Genomic DNA, 19,627 nt, shown 5'->3' on the forward strand with positions numbered 1-19,627 from the left:
TTTCTCCAATTGCGTCATTGGGCCTTGTCGGACGCGATATATCCAGGGGCCACCAGGACCTTTACCCAGTTTGAGCATCTTGCTCGCTCTTGCACCGACACAAAGGGCCTGATCTCTCGAATTTATCACATTCTGCAACACCCCCAAACTCCCCCTTGTCAGCAGTATCAGCAAAAATGGAATAAGACGCTGGGTGAGGATATTTTGCCGACGCAATGGGCCCGCCTCTGGGGAGATATCCCCAAAGTATACCACAGCATACCGCAGCAAGAAAACGCGTACAAGGTAATGACACAATGGTATTACACACCACAGCGCTTACACAGAATGTTCCCCTCTTCCTCTCCCGGTTGTTGGAGGTGCCAACATGTGCCTGGGGATTTCTTGCACATATGGTGGTCCTGCCCTCTGATTGCTATCTTCTGGAAAGAGGTACTGAGCCACATAAGAGGGGTTCTGGGGTTCCCCTTGCCTGATGCCGCCAGTACAGTGTTGCTGGGAATCAAACCTGCCAATTTGCTAGCCCTGACCCGTAATGAATGGAGTATAGCGTTACAAATGCTGGGCGCTGACAAACAACTTATTGCCTTGTACTGGAAAAAGGCGGAGACTCCCCCCCTTGCCGCATGGTTTGGGAGACTCTGGCAGGTCATCACTATGGAGATGCTTTCAGCGAGACTACAGTCCCGCACTACACGCTTTGAGAAAGTTTGGCGGCCCCTAGTGATGTACCTATGCAGAAGCGAACATGCTAGAAACATGCCCCCCAGGCTGCGAGCGCTGCGCTTAGTGGACGATGCTGTGATTCCCTTTACCCCCCGTAACGCCCTGGATTGATGGCCTGTGTGCCCGACATGGAGCTTGGCTACCTCCTTCCCACCTTTCTCTCTGCTATCCCTGGACTCTGTCTCTACTTTCTCTGCTGCCTTTTTCTAGTCTCTGGTAATGTGTTAGACCGCCTTGGTCTGTTTGTCTTTGTTTGCCCCACTTGTTGTTGCCCACCCTTCTGGGCTGCATTTAAAGCGTGGTGACGATTGGGCGTGGTCGGTTGCACGTAATGCTCTTTTACTATGGCTGCCCGAGCGGATTGCAAGCAGGACGCTGACTATGTGACTGAAAGAATTACAGGTCCTGCATACACAAGCAGCTATTGTACATCAAGTTGTGTGTCGCGGCCGGACCCTTGGGGGTTGTAGGCTTAACGCTGTGTGAGTGTCACCTTTTCATGTGCGTACCCCTGTATGGGAGCTTAATAAAACAGATGTTGACAAAAAAAATGTTAGGTCAGCCTTGTGAATTGGTTCAAAAGGTCTCCTCATCAATTGAGCTAAAACTGTATTGAGATCCCATTCTGGAGGTGGTGGTCGAACTGGAGGAAAAGTTCGAAATAGCCCTTTTAGAAATTGTTGCAAGATTGACTTTGATAGATGAGAATACTAGACCAGCTTTAGCAAGTGATTGTAAATAGGGAAGGATATCCTCTGGTGGGGCCTGAAGTGCAGGTACATTATCTGTTTCGCAACGCTTCCATTTGAAGCGGTATGTTCTGATAGTATTTTGAGCGCGGGCTTTAGATAGAATATCTCTACAGTCCTGAGAAATTCTGAGATACTTGAATACTAAGAAGTCAGGAGCCATGCGTGCAAGTGAAGCGATTGTGGATCCGGATGCAGAATCTGACCTCTCTCCCTTGTCAGCATGGAGAGTGTTGGATTGAGACGAATCGGACGTTGTTGCGACTACAGAAGCAACTCTTGGAACCAATACTGCCTCGGCCAGCGAGGAGCAATTAGGATAAGACTCCAATGTTCCCTCTTCATCTTTTGCAGAACCCTCGGGATTAATGGTATCGGAGGAAAAGCATATGCATAAATCCCTGACCATCGCATGGACAGGGCAATCTCTCTTGATCCCCGTTGAGGAAATCTGCTGGCGTAATAAAGGCATTTGCTGTTCTGTTGCGTTGCAAACAGGTCTAGAGTTGCTGTACCCCACATTCGGAAGATCCTGTTCACCTGTACTTGTTCCAACTCCCACTCTTGGCAACCTGCGAGAGATCTGCTGAGGTTTTCGGCTAGAAAATGTTGAATTCCTTTGACATGCTCCGCTCTGAGGGTTATGCCATGCTTGATAACCCACTCCCACATCTCTTGAGCTCCCTGCGATAGGGAGAGAGACCTCGCCCCCCCCCTTGCTTGTTGATGTAATACATGCTGGTGGTATTGTCCGTACGCACCAGCACTGAGGAGTTCGCAATTCTCAGAAGGAAAGCTTGCAGAGAGAGGAAAATGGCTCTCAGTTCGAGGCTGTTGATGTATTTTTGCTGATATTGTTGAGCCCAACGACCCTGAATTTGAAGGTCTTGGAGGTGTCCTCCCCACCCCTCCATAGATGTGTCCGTGGTCAGGACAAACTCTGGGAAAGTGGCCAGAAACGTGAGACCCAGAGACAGATTGCTTCTTTTTGACCACCAGTGGAGAGCCTGTATCATTCGTGTGGTCACCTTTATGGAATCGTCGAATGACCCTCTGGCCTGCAGCCATTGTTTGTGCAGCTCTTCTTGCAGCGGCCCCATCCGGAGTCTTGCAAGTGGGACTAAACTGATCGCTGAAGAGCACACCCCCAGAAGAGAAGCAAATGTTCGGACAGAAATTGACTTTTTTTCTTGAAATTAACCTTGCCAGGTTTTGTCATTTGTTCTGGCGATCCTGAGACAAGAACGCTTTGCATTGTTGGGTGTCTAGTGTTGCTCCCAGAAAGGTGAGAACTTGGAGGGGTTGCAACTGTGACTTTTTGGCATTGAGAGTAAGTCCCAGATTTGAGAATAGATGAAGGCACTTTTTACAGCTTGTCTCATAGCCTGTTTTGATGGACCCTTGAGCAGCCAATCGTCGAGGTATGGAAAGACTTGTATTCCCTGAGACCTCAGCGTGGCAGAGACTGGAGCTAGGCATTTTGTGAATATTCTTGGTGCTAATGTCAGCCAGAATGGGAGCACCTTGAATTGAAAGTGGACGCCAGCCACCGTGAATCATAGGTATTTGCGATGTTTGGGGTGTATAGGGATATGGAAGTAAGCGTCTTCCAAGTCCAGAGAAGCCATAAAGTCCCCTTCGTTGAGGCAGTTCAACACATCTGTTAACGTCACCATCCGAAAACTGTTTCTTCAGAAACCTGTTGAGTCTGCGCAAGTCGAGAATCGGGCGCCACTCCCCTGATTTTTTCCTTATGAGGAAGAATCGAGAGTAGAATCCTTTCCCTTTTTGCAAGACTGGAACTCTTTCTATCGCATTCTTGCAGAACATTTTTAAAGCTTCTTTGAACAGTAAGTGAAGACGAGGGGAAGGGGGACCCTTGGGCGGGGTCGTAGGTGGTTTCCTTAAGAACTCCAGAGTGTGCCCTCCTTGAACAAGGTCGAGGACCCACTGATCTGATGTGATGTTCTGCCATTGTTGGAAAAAGGCTGAGATTTTCGCGCCCACAGGGAGGGGAGAAGGTTCGACTGGCGTCCGGCAAAGCTCATTGTCGTTTATTTGAGTCGCAGCCTTGATTGCTCGATCGCCGGCGTCCGCCTTGACGAGAGAAATTGCTTGAAGATGATTGCCTGTATGAAGACTGGTAATAAGGCTGTTTGTAATGAAACTGGTATTGTCTGTTTTGCTGATTGTGGTAATTTCCTCTCGAGGAAAATCCACGACCACTTGATCCTCTGAAAGATCCTCTCTTATACTGCAGGGTACCTAGCGACTTAGCCGTGTCCGTCTTGATGGTCAATAAAGCGCCATCTATATGCTTACCAAAGAGTGATTCACTATCGTAAGCCATATCAAGTATTTTAGTCTGCACCTAAGGTCTAAAAGAAGTTGCTCGGAGCCATCCTTGCTAGTTGTCTAAAGTTAGTGTTTGCAATATCCAAGGCACAGTCAATTATTTCTGATGCAGCCCGTTCTCCTTCGAGCACTATCCTACTGGCTTCTTGCTGGCGATCTTCAGGTATAAGCTCCAAGAATTCAGATAACTCTGACCACATCTGGCGGTCATAACGTGCCAAAATTGCCAGAGAATTAGCTACCTTGATGGATGATGCAGCATTGGTGGAGAACTTTTTTCCTATCAGGTCCAATCGTTTGCCCTCTTTATCTGGTGGAGTTGAGATTGGGGTAGACGTTTTTTTTTTACCTCTGTTGTGCGGTCTGCGAAATTACAGAATCAGGACGCGGGTGACCCAGCAGACAAGATGGAGTATCTGGTGGAGCCCAATATTTATTTTCGATTCGAGGAAGGACTGCAGGAATAGAGGCAGCCGTCTTCATAATCTTAAGGCCTTCCTTCCAGATAAAATCTATTATTGGTATAGCCCTGGTAATTTTCCTATACCCTTCTTTAAAGTCGTGAAGAAAACAATCAGACTGCTCAATAGTGACCGGAAGTTCAAACCGCGTAGCAGCCCTCTGCATGATATTATGAAAGCCGCCAATATCCTCAGGTGGTGAGTCAGATGGTTGCGTTATAGGAGGCAAAGGCATGGGGATTACATATTCATCCCAAGGATCTCCAGGCACATCATCATTAGGCAATTCGCCTTCTTCTCTTTCATCTTCATCTGATGATGAAGTATCCTGATTTCCTTGTGGTATTGGCTCTACAAGGTGTCTTGGTGAGGCAGGTTCTTGTGTCGGTGGTGGTGGCGTAGGTGTAACCGCCGGTACAGTAGGTGCAGTCGGAGTAGAGGTTGTAGGTGGAAACCTTTGCCGATAGTCAGCCAACATGGCTTGTAAATCCTGAATTAATGAAGGAGGAAGATGACCTGTGTCCTCCGAACGTGGATCCCTATGTGACTGTCTATGAGAAGGCGTAGACAAGTCTTCTTGGTAAAAATGCTCATGGAAGTCGTCCTCTTCCTGACATTTTATCTGTAACTCTGACGGATGGCGTGCAATCCCAAAAGGGCCTTCCTCCTCATCGTCATCTACATCAGAATCTTCTTCCTCTACATATGTCTCCAAGATATGTGAAGGTAGCAAAGGAGAAATATTGGTATATTCCTGTCTATGGTACGTTTTCAATTGAAAATGGGTGTATGTAACAGGTGATGCTTGAGACCCTTGAGGTAACACAGTCCAAGATTTCAAAGGTGGACTTTTGGTCATAAACGGGCTCTTCGTCGACATGGGCGTCTTGACCAAAGGTGCAACAGCCGACTGTGTCATAGATGGACTCGTCGTCGACGGAATCGTCGTCAACGGTGCTGCCGTCGATGGGCTCTTCGTTGACGAGGCCGTCGTCGATGAGGCTGTCATCGATGGACTCTTTGTCGACGGGGCTGCCCCGTCGACGGGCTCTTCTTCGATGGACCTGCCGTCGACGGGCTCTTCGTCGATGATGACTTCGAAGTCGACGATGACTTCATTGATGGTACTGTCGTCGATGGGATTGACGCCGACGAGGTCGCCTTCGAAGGACTCTTCGTCGACGGGGTCCTCGTCGACGGAGTTACCAGCTGCCCTGTCGACGGGCTTTTCTTCGATGGACCTGCCGTCGACGGGCTCTTTGTCGACGAGATCTTTGACGTCGATGGGCTCCTCGTCGACGATGGCTTTAACGATGACTTCAATGATGGTACTGTTGTCGACGGGATTGACGCCGACGAGGGCGTCGACGACGATTTTGAAGAAGAAGTGACAGAAGTAGATTCTTTAACCCCAGAAGTTTTCTTAGAGGCCGAAACTTTAGATGACACAATAGGAGAGGTTATAGCTCTTGTAGAGACCGTAGATGAAGAACTTTAAGTAGAAGAAGTCACATAGACTGTGTGAGAAGACACCAGTGAGAGAGTCTTGGCCTGGGCTTTACTCACTGTTTTAGTTGCTGAAGTTTTGGTAGACTCTGAAGGCGGAGGTAAAGGTGATCCAGAAAGAGGGGAAGACGACCTCCTTGTGTGCTCTGAAGCGCTATGAGAGGATTTATGATGTGTTCTCCCCTCAGGAGAAGAGATGTCTCTGGATCTGGCTCTTTTGCTGGAAGTAGAGACCCTGTCCTCATCATCCGTAGAAGAAGATTTGAGCCATAAAAGAACTCTTGCCTCCCTGTCCCTGATGGTCTTGGCAGGGAAGGTTCGACAAATCTACAATCCTTTACAATGTGATTAGGATGTAGGCAGTAGATGCAGTCTTTATGCTGATCATCTACATGGATCCTTTTTTTCTCACAGGTCCTGCAAGCCTTGAAGAGAGCTTTCTTTTCCGACATCCTGAAAGAACAAAGAAGAAATACTGAGTAGGCACTCAAGGAGACTCCCTTCCACACGACGTGTGGTGAAAATCTGAGGAGAACTGCCTCTGCTGGGAAGGTTCTAGAGGGTGCTGGCATCTGATTGGTTGGAGCTATTTTCAGCTCTTTTCATATAATGAGGTAGATAGGCTACTAAGCTTTGGGCCTTTTGGGCCTACTGCCTTGTCAGCCTACTACAATCTTATTCTAAGGCACTGCTTTTATATGTATTTTTACCGTGGGACTCTCGCTTCGGCGATGGGGAATGATTCAGGCATGTGAATCTATGCAAGATACCCCAATACTGGATAAGAGCTGGTTACACATTCATATGCCAGAGGACGCCGCTCAAACCCATCCTGCCCAGAATTTACAAACAAAGCCTACAATTACGAAAGCTTTGAGGGCTTCTTAAATATCTGGACATCATCTGGCAATTCCACTTTAAAAACGAGAGGTAGTAGGTGAAACTCAAGTTGCAGTTTTACTTCAACAGTCTATGTTCCCACAAGGGACTGTGTGTTGGCGTCATTTGTTGCTCGTTCTGGATGGCTTTGTGCTGGGGTGTAGAGGGTTAAAGCATGCTCTGACACCGAAGTCTGGCTGGAGCATACAATACTAAAAGATAAGATGGCCATAAAGCGTGCAACGTAAGCAAACAGTAACATGAGCTGGGTCCATGGAACCAATGAAAACAGGAACAAGCACCAGAAAATGTCTACTGTCTGAGGCGGTATTGGCTTAGTCGGAAGTGAATTGATCCTTGAAGAATTCACATCAGATGCTTCCGAAGTTAAGAATAACAAGCTAACGAGGAGGGAGGGGGAGAAGAGAGGGGGAAGAAGGGAGGGGGGTAGTCAGAGCAGAAAGCAAGGGGGTGGAGGAGCATGATTCATGCGCTGGAAGGCTTAATGAGCCATGACAGAAAGGCAGATGGCGGCTGCGCGCGTGCACGCTCACGTGCACGCAAGCTTTAGGCCACCAAAAGCCTCTGGTGGCACTTTTAAAAGCCACTTACTAAATGTTTCGAAGAGACAGCATGTGCTGTCTCAGGCGAGACCTAAAAATTAATTATTTAATCACATTCTGTGGCAGTTGGAGATGATTTTCATTACTCTGGTACAAGGTCTTTGTCACCTCTGTACTTTAATAGTGAAAGGTGTCCACCCCTTGAGACTGGTAAACTCTTTTCAGCACAATCCGATTAAAGAAAAAAATTAAATGCTACCTGAACATTCAAACTCACTCCCACCCTTTCCACAAGCATGCTGCATGAATAATATTGAGAACTATTTTTATATTCCACTATATACCACGATTCTGACATTTTTAAGTGCAAAAATAACAGGTATTAATGTTACCCAATTTATTTAATGGGACTCAACTTACCGACCTCAGGAAAGTTGATATTTCTTGGATTTACACTCATGACCAGCAGAGCATTGCATAGCTCAGAAGCAAGACTGTAACTCACTAAACTATCCTTAAGACCACTGTACCCTACCTTGAAGCCAGTGTCTTATTTCCCATGTAGTACTGTCCTGGAAGGCTTAGCTACACCTCAGAGGGGTGCTACAAGGGATACAAGTCCAATGAAGAGTTGAACCAGGAGTAATGAAGATCATAGGTAGCATGCCAGCAATCTGGAAATTCTCTTTTTATCCTTTCTTCATTATGATCACACCTATTTTGCTACATGACTTTAGAAGTTTTCCTACTATTTCACGACCTCAAAGTCGACTCTTACACACTGCACTTACTTCTGCTAAACTATGTGTTTTAAGGCTGTGGCAATCACCTAGCCCTCCCTCCAAAGAGGACTGGATGGTTGGGATGATACAGACAGCATCCTATGAACAGGTCATTTATAGGATACAAGACCAAGAACAAATATTCCAGCAGGTGTGAACCCCCTTTCTTTGCGATTCCTGAAATTCTAATTCTCTTTTCTATCCCTCCCTATATATAGCTTTTTCCCTTCTCCTTTTTCCCATGCCCTCCTTTTTTCCTCTTGCTTAATATATTACAGGTGTATATTATTTGTCACATACCGATTTATATTTACTATATAGTTTTGTAACCTATTGAATTGCCTATCTTTAAAATCCAATCAAAAATTGTGACACATGATCACACGTATTGGGCAAGTGTTAAATCAGTCTTTTGGGAACAGCCACGAAAAAAATATTCAAGAGCCACTATGGGCCGCCATGATATAGAATTCGGCTCACAATTGGCTTGGCAATAAGTAAAGGTTGAACTAGAAGTAGAGTAAACTGAGCAACTGTTAGGATCAAAGTGTTCATTGACTAAATTCGGGATTAATTAAAAGTGCACTCATCACATTTCTTTCACCCACTCCTACCAAATTTCTAGTGAAGTACGCTATAGGAGGCGGACCAGACAATGGCACAAAGACAATTCATGATTAAGATGCATGCTAAGACCATATCTTCCATGGGTGTATGTACTACCCAATATCGAAAATATACACATTTTCAAAAGGGTATTAAGTAAGGTTGAACTGTAGGCCCCAAGCATCCATTCCAGCATCCAGTTTACCTGTTCCCAACTCACTCACCATCAAACTTGGCCAGCTTGCTGGTGTCACCCAGCACCGAAGTCACAGGTATAGCTTGGCGCACTTTCATGTTAGTTTCCCTGAAAAGAAAAAATCTGAAACTGTGAAGTCCATCGTCACAAAGACACTGGCTAGCCAAACTCCAATCTGAACAAATGCGTCCCTCCAAACACTCCTATGCCTGAGGCAGAGGAAGCCTGAACTTTGACCTGGGCTTTATCTTCAGAGACATAAGGCTGTAGTTAGTTATACAGGAATTTACAGGATGATTTAACAGAACATCTCCCTAGTCACTTTCATTAGAATAATATTATTTGTGTTACAAAAGTCACAATAGATGAGATGAAGTGAACAAAAAGGACAGGTGAGAAAAAAATGGAAAAGAGTGAAGTTATGGCTAAGAAATAGGATAAAGGCAAGAGACAAGAAAGAACATGAACAGTGTAAAAAGATCATGTACGGAGTTTTGGGATTCATGGTTTAAAGTCATGTCAAGGAGGGAGTCCTGTGTCAAAGAGAAAAACATTATTCTAACATACCCATCCAGCTCTGCTGTTTCAATGTAACAAAGTCCATGAGGTTCACTGCTGGAAAGCAGCAGCAGATCTGCCTGTAAAAAGAAAAAGAGCAAATCTATCCAATAGCAGTAGTCCCCAAAGTCTGTGTAAAATAATGTAAAACTTTTTGAAAACCCAGATAAAGACGCATCATGAATAAACATAACCAGACCACAGCCTTTCAGCCAATCAGTAAATCAACCTATTAAACAACTTGCTAAAACAATCAACAGTATACACAATCCATACAAAAAATCATCAGAACACAAATCGAGCACATTAAAAATCCGCTTTGGACATTTAATATAATTCAGGCCATAATGGCAATACATGAGCACCCTACAGAACAAGTAACTTACCTTCTGTAACGCCTTATCTGGTCGAGGCAAGATCTAGCTACAGATTCCTTACCTTTGAATTCTCCCCAAGCGCCAGACTGAATCCGGATTCTTTTTTTTTAGCATTACCTCTGCACGTCGGTAGAGGGCATTGTACGACTCCGTAGTGATGAACACCGGATGTGATGTCGACGGAGTCCATATATATCCCTTCCCGACACACTGATTTCAGTTTCTAAGGTGACTACATTCCGCCCCAAAAACGCAGATCCACTTACAGAAACTGGACATGGAAACTGTGTACCAATTATGAGATCTCTCTCACTCTACCTGCAAGAAGGAGTATCCCAATATCAAGGTGGAGGAATATCCCAATAGCAAGCGGGATATGAAAAATAAGAATAAATCAGTTCGCAGAGCAGGGAGGATCGGTAAGGAAGCTGTGACTAGATCCTGTCTCTACCTGATAAGGAGTTACTGAAGGTGGGTAACCTGTTCATCTGATAGAGACATCTAGCCGCAGATTCCTTACCTTTGAATTAGATACCAAAGCAAAAACATTCCCAGAGGAGGGCCTGCGAACTGATTGGTCTTCTTATGCTCCAGTTAGACACCGGCTAGTGCTATTCAGGGATTTTTCTCCAAAGAGACCGGCTGATATACGTCAGGAAGGATAGAAGGAATTGCTATGCAGCCCAATAACCGAAGTAGAAACCACAGGTAAAGGATGAAGAAGAAAAAGCATGTAGCTTTACTTTTGGCAGAGGAATAGAATTGTGTCAGAAGACAGCATACAACATTGAGGCAGAACCTGAAACAGGGTCGGCCGCGAGTAAGGAAACTCAGGACAGAAGGCGACTCTACTGAGCCATAGCTCCTCCCCACAGGAAAGCATTATCTTAGCCAAATTGTTTTGCAGAAGCAGAAAGAAGGGAAAACAAAAACACATGCACACAGGAGAGCATGGAACAAGAAGTCAGCAAGGACAACAAAGTAAAACAGTTGTCTTGATGAAAAAAACTACCATAGATAGAGGCAGCATCTCTGGATTCACCCATAACAATAGTGGTAGAGGGGAAAAAGACACATTGTAAGAAAAGAAGAGAGAGAGAGAGAGAGAGAGAGAGAGAGAGAGAGAGAGAGAGAGAGAGAGAGAGAGAGAGAGAGAGAGAGAGAGAGAGAGAGAGAGAGAGAGAGAGAGAGAGAGAGAGAGAGAGAGAGAGAGAGAGAGAGAGAGAGAGAGAGAGAGAGAGAGAGAGAGAGAGAGAGAGAGAGAGAGAGAGAACACACATCTATATATGAAAAGGTGTAGAAAGACACATATAAGCATATGCAGTCTAAACAAATATACATACATATATATTGATCCACAAAGCCTCATTTGAACCACTAAAAACGACGAACGGGTGCCTCCTTGCGTGCAAGTAGCTGCAAGTAATTATATATATATATATTTTTTTTTTTTATTTTTTTTTTTTTTCTGAGGTTTCTCCCCTGCAACAAACATGGCAGAAACCTCAGAGTCTGAACTTTCGGATGAGGAACGGACAGGGGCTCAAGGGAGAAGTAACAGAACGGGTGAAAAATCAGACGAAAATGTTTTTTTCGACGAGTTTCAAGTAATAAAGGAAACCAGACAGAGGCCACAACAACACAACCACCCTCCAAACCAAAGAGGAAAACAAGGAGGGGCAAGAGGGGGAAATGTGGCTACCGCCTCGCCGAGAGTTACCAGGAGTGCCTCCAGACGCACAAAATGGTAGAAGAGAAAACTATCATAAACCTCTCCTCAAGAGAACTATCGAGAGATGAGGAAAAGATACTCAAGAAAGGCTTGAGTTTTTGCCCCACAAATGATTTCAATTTGGTAGAGACTAAAATCGACCTATTTAGGTTTATTAGGAAACTTAAATTCCAAAAGATCTTCACCTTACATCCCACAGATTCAACCACTGGGAGTGACCAAATACAAAATGGAGATGAAGAGGGTGTTACACTTACCCAACTCGTAGATACACTCAATAACACCACCCCAATGATGAACAGCCAAGACACTGCTGCACAAACTCGAGTCAATGCGAGCATACAAATAAGGGACCCTAGCAACATGAAAAAGAAATCAAAGAAATTGCCCAAAACACAATATGATGCGATTGATGTTTTTAATGAGGCGATACTGTTGGACCTTGAAAAACTGGCTAAAGAAAAACTAGATATGAAAAAATCCAATATAACTAGAAGAGAATGGGAAGCGATAATATCTTTGAGGAATGATGAAACTATCGAAATCAAACCCTCCGACAAAGGAGGAAATATTGTAATTTTTTCCAAAGAAAATTATCAGGAGGAGGCCCTGAGACAACTGTGGGACAAAGACTGCTATGTAACAATCAGCAGGAATGAATACAACAAAAGTATCTTGGACTTTAACAAACTATTGGCAGTGTGGAGAGAGAGAGGGATGCTGAGTATGGAAGAACTGTTGTATTTACAATGTGACTCATCCTCCCAACATTCTACCATTTGCCAAAAGTCCATAAGGATTTAAAACGACCTCCAGGAAGGCCGATTGTCTCGGCGATAGGCAGTCTACTGGAGAATGCCTCTAGATTCATCGACGGTTATATCGCACCAATTGTCAAAGAACTCCCCTCTTATGTGAGGGACACACAGGACTTTCTTCGATTGATAAATAACATTGCTTGGGAACCCGGCTTCCTACTAATAACTCTTGACGTTGTCAACCTCTACACCTGCATTGCCCATGAGAATGGTATTGTTGCCGTAAAATGGTTCTTGAATCAGAAACATGAGCAATATCGGGAACATAACGAAATGTTAATACAATTAATAACTTTCTGCCTTAACAACAACATCTTTTTGTTTGCAGGACAATTGTATAGACAGGTTAGAGGGACTTCCATGGGCTCGTGCTTCTCTCCCAGTTATGCGAATCTTTTCGTTGGCTGGTGGGAGAAGCACGAGGCCTGGGGGGAGGTCAACGACCAATGGACAGACAACATTCTTCTATGGACAAGATACATAGATGATCTGTTTTTGGTGTGGCGCCGCAGCAGATCCTCGGCTGAGGACTACATTGCCGCCCTTAATAACAACATATGGAACCTCAAATTCACCTGTGAAATAAGTGACACTAGAGTATATTACCTTGATTTGGAGGTCTATGTAGATAATGGAAAAATACAGACCAGGCTGTACAGAAAACCAACGGCCGGGAACGCTGTCCTACACGCAGCGAGTCAACATCCCAAATGTCTCGTAGGCAGCATACCATATGGCGAACTCCTCCGCCTGAAAAGAAACTGCTCAGATGAGGAGGAGTACAGTCGGGCGAAGGAGGAAGCCATAACAAGGTTTAAGATCAGAGGATATTCTCGGAATGTATTAAGAAATGCGGAAGAGAAAGCCAAGAAAATACAAAGAGATCAGCTTTTGATGCCCAAACAGGTGTTGAATAAGGAGGACAATCCCAGAATGATCACCACATTTAATTCCAAGTCAGGCAGGATAGTGCACATTTTTCAAAAAAACTGGCACATCCTTAAAACAGATCAGGTAATAAGCAAAGTCCTTCCAGAAAGACCCATTTTTACATACAAACGGAGTCAATCTCTGGGGGACCACCTTGTCCATAGTCACTTTGTGCCACATAAAAAGAAGCCTGTCCAAATTTCAAAATCAAAAGGATTCTTTCCATGCCGAGCCTGTAAGGCCTGCAAGAACAGTAAGACAACAAAAACCTACCCAGGTAAAACTGATGAGAATGAGCCCGAAAGATGCATTAAGAAACTGCTTAATTGCAACTCTGACCACACCATATATTGCCTCACTTGCCCCTGTGGAAAACGCTATATAGGCAGTACCATCAAGCCTACCAAAATGCGAATCCTTGAGCATCTACGGGCAATAACAAACAGGGACAAAGCATACCCTGTAGCGAGGCACTTCGCTGAGTTCCATAAAAGCGACAGGGACCTGCTTAGTTTTAATTGTATTGATCAGGTGGAACGCAGCGAGAGGGGTGGAGACAGAGAGAAAAGACTTCGGACCTTAGAGTCAAAATATATAATCGGGCTCAAGACCACAGCTCCCTGGGGTTTGAACAATAGTGAGGAAATGTGGGTACACCTGGAATAACAACTATGCTTTGTAAAATAGCACATAATCACCACATATCCTATCTTGTTCTTACTGTCTCACACTCTCTATGAAACTCCCTCATCCTTATCTTCCCCTTATGGATTTGTGCCCACGCAGGGCTAAATGAACTATACAAATCGAAAAGGGTCACACCAGCCCATTCAGGGCGCAAATCTGACCGAGTGGAAATGCCGATATGTGTTAATAATGTGAAAATGACTATGTGAGAGAGATATAACATTTATAATGCATTTGGCGAAGTCCACTTATGTTTGACAAACAATGAAACATGCATGCACTTTGGATACATTGCTTACCCATTGTTTTTAAATTTGCACTGAACGTCATTTCAATGCCATGATATGTTTATACCTTTTGTGTGATTTGCATATTACAAGATGGCTGCCAACAATTTTGGAAACGACGAACCGTCATTGATGTTCGTGACGAGATGGCTTTAAATGGCGTTATGTTTTGTAACACGGGTGAACACTGACGAAGCCTTCTGGCGAAACGCGTCTGTTGTGGGGGTAGGGGCTGTAATTAAACACTCTTGAAATTCCGTGGTATGGCGTGCTGGTCTTCTATCTAGGATGGAAGAATGGATGGAAGAATGGATGAATGGATGGATGAATGGATGGATGGATGGATGAATGGATGGATGGATGAATGGATGGATGAATGGATGGATGAATGGATGGATGAATGGATGAATGAATGAATGAATGAATGAATGAATGGATGGATGGAAGGAAGAATGGAAGAATGGAAGGATGTGTGTGTGTGTGTGTGTGTGTGTGTGTGTGTGTGTGTGTGTGTGTGTGTGTGTGTGTGTGTGTGTGTGTGTGTGTGTGTGTGTGTGTGTGTGTGTGTGTGTGTGTGTGTGTGTGTGTGTGTGTGTGTGTGTGTGTGTGTGTGTGTGTGTGTGTGTGTGTGTGTGTGTGTGTGTGTGTGTGTGTGTGTGTGTGTGTGTGTGTGTGTGTGTGTGTGTGTGTGTGTGTGTGTGTGTGTGTGTGTGTGTGTGTGTGTGTGTGTGTGTGTGTGTGTGTGTGTGTGTGTGTGTGTGTGTGTGTGTGTGTGTGTGTGTGTGTGTGTGTGTGTGTGTGTGTGTGTGTGTGTGTGTGTGTGTGTGTGTGTGTGTGTGTGTGTGTGTGTGTGTGTGTGTGTGTGTGTGTGTGTGTGTGTGTGTGTGTGTGTGTGTGTGTGTGTGTGTGTGTGTGTGTGTGTGTGTGTGTGTGTGTGTGTGTGTGTGTGTGTGTGTGTGTGTGTGTGTGTGTGTGTGTGTGTGTGTGTGTGTGTGTGTGTGTGTGTGTGTGTGTGTGTGTGTGTGTGTGTGTGTGTGTGTGTGTGTGTGTGTGTGTGTGTGTGTGTGTGTGTGTGTGTGTGTGTGTGTGTGTGTGTGTGTGTGTGTGTGTGTGTGTGTGTGTGTGTGTGTGTGTGTGTGTGTGTGTGTCTATCCTTGTGGGGACTTGGCCATGATAACACACTCACGCTGTGGGGACTTGATTGCACTGTGGGGACCTGAACCCAGGTCCCCACAAGGTAATGTCTTCTAAATGATTAAAAATGACTTCAGGAACATCTGTGTCAATTTTTACAACTTTTGAAAAAATTGCCTTGTGGGGACCTGTGTTTCATAAAGTGTGTTTATATTTTTGCTCGCTCTGTCCCCGTAGGCAGGAGGTGGTACTGCAGTCCTAAACACACTTTGCATTTAAACACACATTGCTCACCAGAAACAAATACTAGCAGCAGAAAGGATGCATATTTCAAAGGGAAAGCTCCATAATCCTTTATACATCCAAATATTCTAAATGTAAATTAACCTTTTCTCTACAAAAAAACTTATTTACATGATGCTGCTATTGAATTTAGTCGTTTTGTGTCTGAAAATTGTGGTTTTATGAGCATTTGTAAAATCTATTTGAGTTGGAACACTTCACTATTGCCATGTGATCTTTATCTTCAATTAAGGAATGATGGGGCACTGCACTGTGATATAAAGTAAATGATTCTGATCATGTTTTGCAAAGAACTTAGAGGACTATTCAGGCCCAGTGTTCAGAGCCCTTGCCTTTTTTCGCTATGACAAAGTCAATTCACTCCAAGACTGTGACCATCCTTTGGCGGACTAGCTAGCCAGAGTCGACTTCAGGGCTAATGGTGCCTGGTTCAACAGTCTTTTTTGGTGCGCCCCCATGACCTCCTTCTGCATGGATGACCTCACTACAACCCTTCAAATGTGCCCCTCATCTCTGCATAGCCCCTCTCTCACATGCATTTGTTTTATTGCACCACTGATACTAGTGTAGATTGTCAGAGCATTATACATCACACACATTATACAGAGACAATGAATCATACAACTCTAAATTAATATGTAGGTAATGCTACAAAAGACACTAAGGATTACCAGGTGTAGGAATCACATGTCATCCATTGAGTAATTTTTCTGGAGACACACAAACTCAGGATTTAAAACACACCACAGTGATTAGGATACGATTTTCTAATCCAAATGTACTACTATCCAAACAAACCATTTTTAGCGATAATAGGATAATGAAAGTCTGGGGGAAAACATAACATTCTAACCTATACCATACAGTCGCATGCAGCTCTGATGAAAGGTAAGGCGTCACTGTGCTATTTAAGATAGTAATTTATGAACTGCAAGTAAGAAAAAGATCTCTGCAACAAGAGCAGTTATCCACTGAGCAACTCACATAAAATACAGTCCTTTTGTCTGCATGGTACACTTTCTTTGCAGTAGGCATATTAACTAGGCCTGGGCATAATTTTATCACGCTAATCAGAGTAATTTTTTTAATTCCTTTTTGGTAGGTACTCTTTGACATAGAAATACCGATAATGCAATTACACCTGCTCCCGTAACTAAGAGTAATTTGGGGAAAAACAATCCTACCAGGAGAACACACCTAGTGAGTGCAAGTGGCTGATTGAGCTTGCTATTCGTGTTCTGCTGCATTTAGTGTTATTTCTCAATGTAAAATGCATCCTTGCGTCCAAAATGGAATTTAGCACTAGAAGCTGGGAGTAAGTTGGAGGGAAAATTCATCTGCAACAGCACATTTAGTGCTACTGCTTAGCACTAAATGCCTGTTCACGCCCGTTATGGCTGTTTGGGGGGCATTTGGCAATAAGAAAATAGTGCCAAATACGGGGGAGGTAAATGTTTTGAAAAACCCACCCCAAGAGCACATTTCGTAAGCATGATTGGCTCCTTTCCTTTGCTATTCGTGTTCTGTTGCATTTAGCACTATTTCTTAACATAAAAATATTTCTTATACTCATTTTTGGACACAAGGGTGTATTTTTGCATTATGAAATAGCACTTAACATAGAATTACTCTTTTTGCGTAATTATGCATAATCTCACAGAATTTTTAGATAATTCCGCTTGATTCCGCTACACTAATTACGCGAGTTATGCCCACCTCCAATATTAACCCTCTGCTCTACTTTCAGATGAATCAAAACTACCACTAGAAAAAACTCTGAACTCTCTCCAGCAGGAAGATTAATCACCAGAGTTATCTTGACATTTTTATTGTTGCCTGACAACTGATATACACACAAAGAACTCTGCAGCAGGTGCTTTTAAGCTCATACGTTACTTCTAAACACAGCCCACCACTGAGCTCAGCGCCAGGTGCGGCTTCACCAGCTGCACCGCTCTAAAGCCGTCCTGTAGATAGCATCCCACCCTCAGGCTTTTCATCCCAGAGTGGGGCTTCTTTAATTTTCAAGTGGTATTATCCATTCTCCGCAATAGTCTAGGTTTCACTAGACTGTATGTACATGGCTAACTGTGCTGTGTCTCTTTCACATCCTCTGACTTACATCATTTCAAACCATTCTTTTTTCTGCATTTCAAGCCTCTCTTGAAATTTCAGGAGCGCTCAAGGCACACAGCTCTGCATTTTCTAGCCTGGTGTCTAACTGCATCCATTAGTGTTGAAGGCATCAACAATGGAAAATCACCTAAGAGTACAGTTCCTATTGCCTGCTTTGACTGAAAAAACACAGTAATCACTGGGTATTTAAGGGTGTTGTTACTGGTGGCCTTCTGTGGAGCACACACTCCTGACATCTCTTCAGAGAACCCTCTTCTACACATGATGGGATGCACCATCCACAAACTTCCTGATTCAGTGTAACTGATCCAAGATTATTAGGTAGGGCTCCCACCCTTGCTGAAATCTCAATTGCTCTAGGTTTGCACTCTACATTGCCACATGGATACTTGGTGGTGCATGGTAAGACACAGCAGACACCATGGAGCTGCGGTGCTGGATGTCAGGCAGGCCACTATTGCATCCTTTGTGCCCGTTGTCCCCTCATACCTGCAATTTACATATATACACCGTTCACAGTTTGGACAATCCGAAACACATATCATTTAGGGATCACTCATTTTGAAATCATATCAATTTAACCAATGGTTAAACCTATTGCTCTTATTTTAATGTGAGGGCTAATCTAAGAGCAAATACTGTTGCTTTCTCGTTTGCAAAGTGCACAAATATGCCACTTCAATAAGAGGCAAGCTGCATAAAAAAAGTTATAAATAAACCACGCGAGGGGTACGTTAATTACTGATGAGTAATGTGCTCACTGTTCTCAGTTTTGCACTTAGAACTGAGGGATGAGGTAATGTGCAAAATGTATGTTTCCCCCATTCTTTCCTGATGAAAATTCTGCCAGTAAAAATTCTTGGGATGAGATACGTGTGCCCTGTTTCCGTTTTCCGTTTAAATCAGATTAGATTTTACATTGGTATGAAGGAAGTGTGTTTGTAAGAAAAGGACAGAACTTGTTATTTATCATTTGCACATACAATTAATGGATTCTTTTAACTTCCATTTTTATCTTGAATGGAGTAATACTTTCCTAAAAATGCCCTTTTTAACTTTCACCTTGAAACAGTTCGTGTGGGGCACAGAAAACAATTGTCTATGTACACACCAGTAATAAATGGTGTTTCGTTTTTATTAAGCGCATAGCTACCCTCCACAACTTGTACTAGTGCTCAGTTTAAATTGCAGTGGTATTATTAGGGGTTTTGAAGCGGCCCCGACTCCTACAAGGGAGAAATCAGGAGCAGTAATGTACGATTTGTTGGATATTTGCCTTGCATAATGTTTTGGACTTTACTGAACATGCCGTGCTTACTTGAAACGTGATTTTTTTTAAAGCAGAGTCCGTGAAATGAAAGGTTTGAAAAACATGCCTGTGAACTTTATGCGCAAGGATTTAAGCAAAACAACTTTGCAAGTCTGCTCAAAGAGAAATCAGTTTACCCGATTTGAATAGCCTTTCCTCTGCCCCTTGGAATGATAATACTGGCTGCCTAAAGAAAAAAACCTGTAAGGTTTCAGGATGGCCAGGCGCAGGTATGCAAATGCACCTTCGCGCATAACAAAGGGGACATTAGCCCCTCAAGAGGCGAGCGCGCTGGAGTCACCTGAAACAGGAAACTCTCCCAGACTGGGGGATGGGCCCTGCTGAAAAGACGGCACCTTTGCAGGGAAAGTCAACGTGATTGACTGGGACACTGAGGGCAGAACGAGGTTTAGGCACCCAGAGACTGAACCCAGTCTAAATCTTTTAGCGAGTTTGTAAACATTAATAAAACATTTTGTGTAATTTAGAGATGCAGGCATTAATTCATACAGAGGTTTATTTGTCATTAACAT

The 19,627-nt window shown here is 43.9% G+C and overlaps 1 protein-coding gene across 1 annotated transcript in view; it reads right to left on the reverse strand.

The window, feature by feature from the left end:
- ATP8B2 (ATPase phospholipid transporting 8B2) overlaps positions 1-19,627 on the reverse strand; it is a 446,999-nt gene that overhangs the window by 243,595 nt on the left and 183,777 nt on the right. The window contains exons 8-9 of the mRNA XM_078669640.1: positions 9,391-9,461; positions 8,852-8,931 (exon numbers count right to left, since the gene is read on the reverse strand). Of these exons, the coding sequence (XP_078525766.1) occupies positions 8,852-8,931; positions 9,391-9,461 (151 nt within the window). The remainder of the gene's footprint in view (positions 1-8,851; positions 8,932-9,390; positions 9,462-19,627) is intronic.

Source organism: Lissotriton helveticus, chromosome 12 (genome assembly GCF_964261635.1).
Source record: "Lissotriton helveticus chromosome 12, aLisHel1.1, whole genome shotgun sequence".
Lineage (NCBI taxonomy): Eukaryota > Metazoa > Chordata > Amphibia > Caudata > Salamandridae > Lissotriton > Lissotriton helveticus.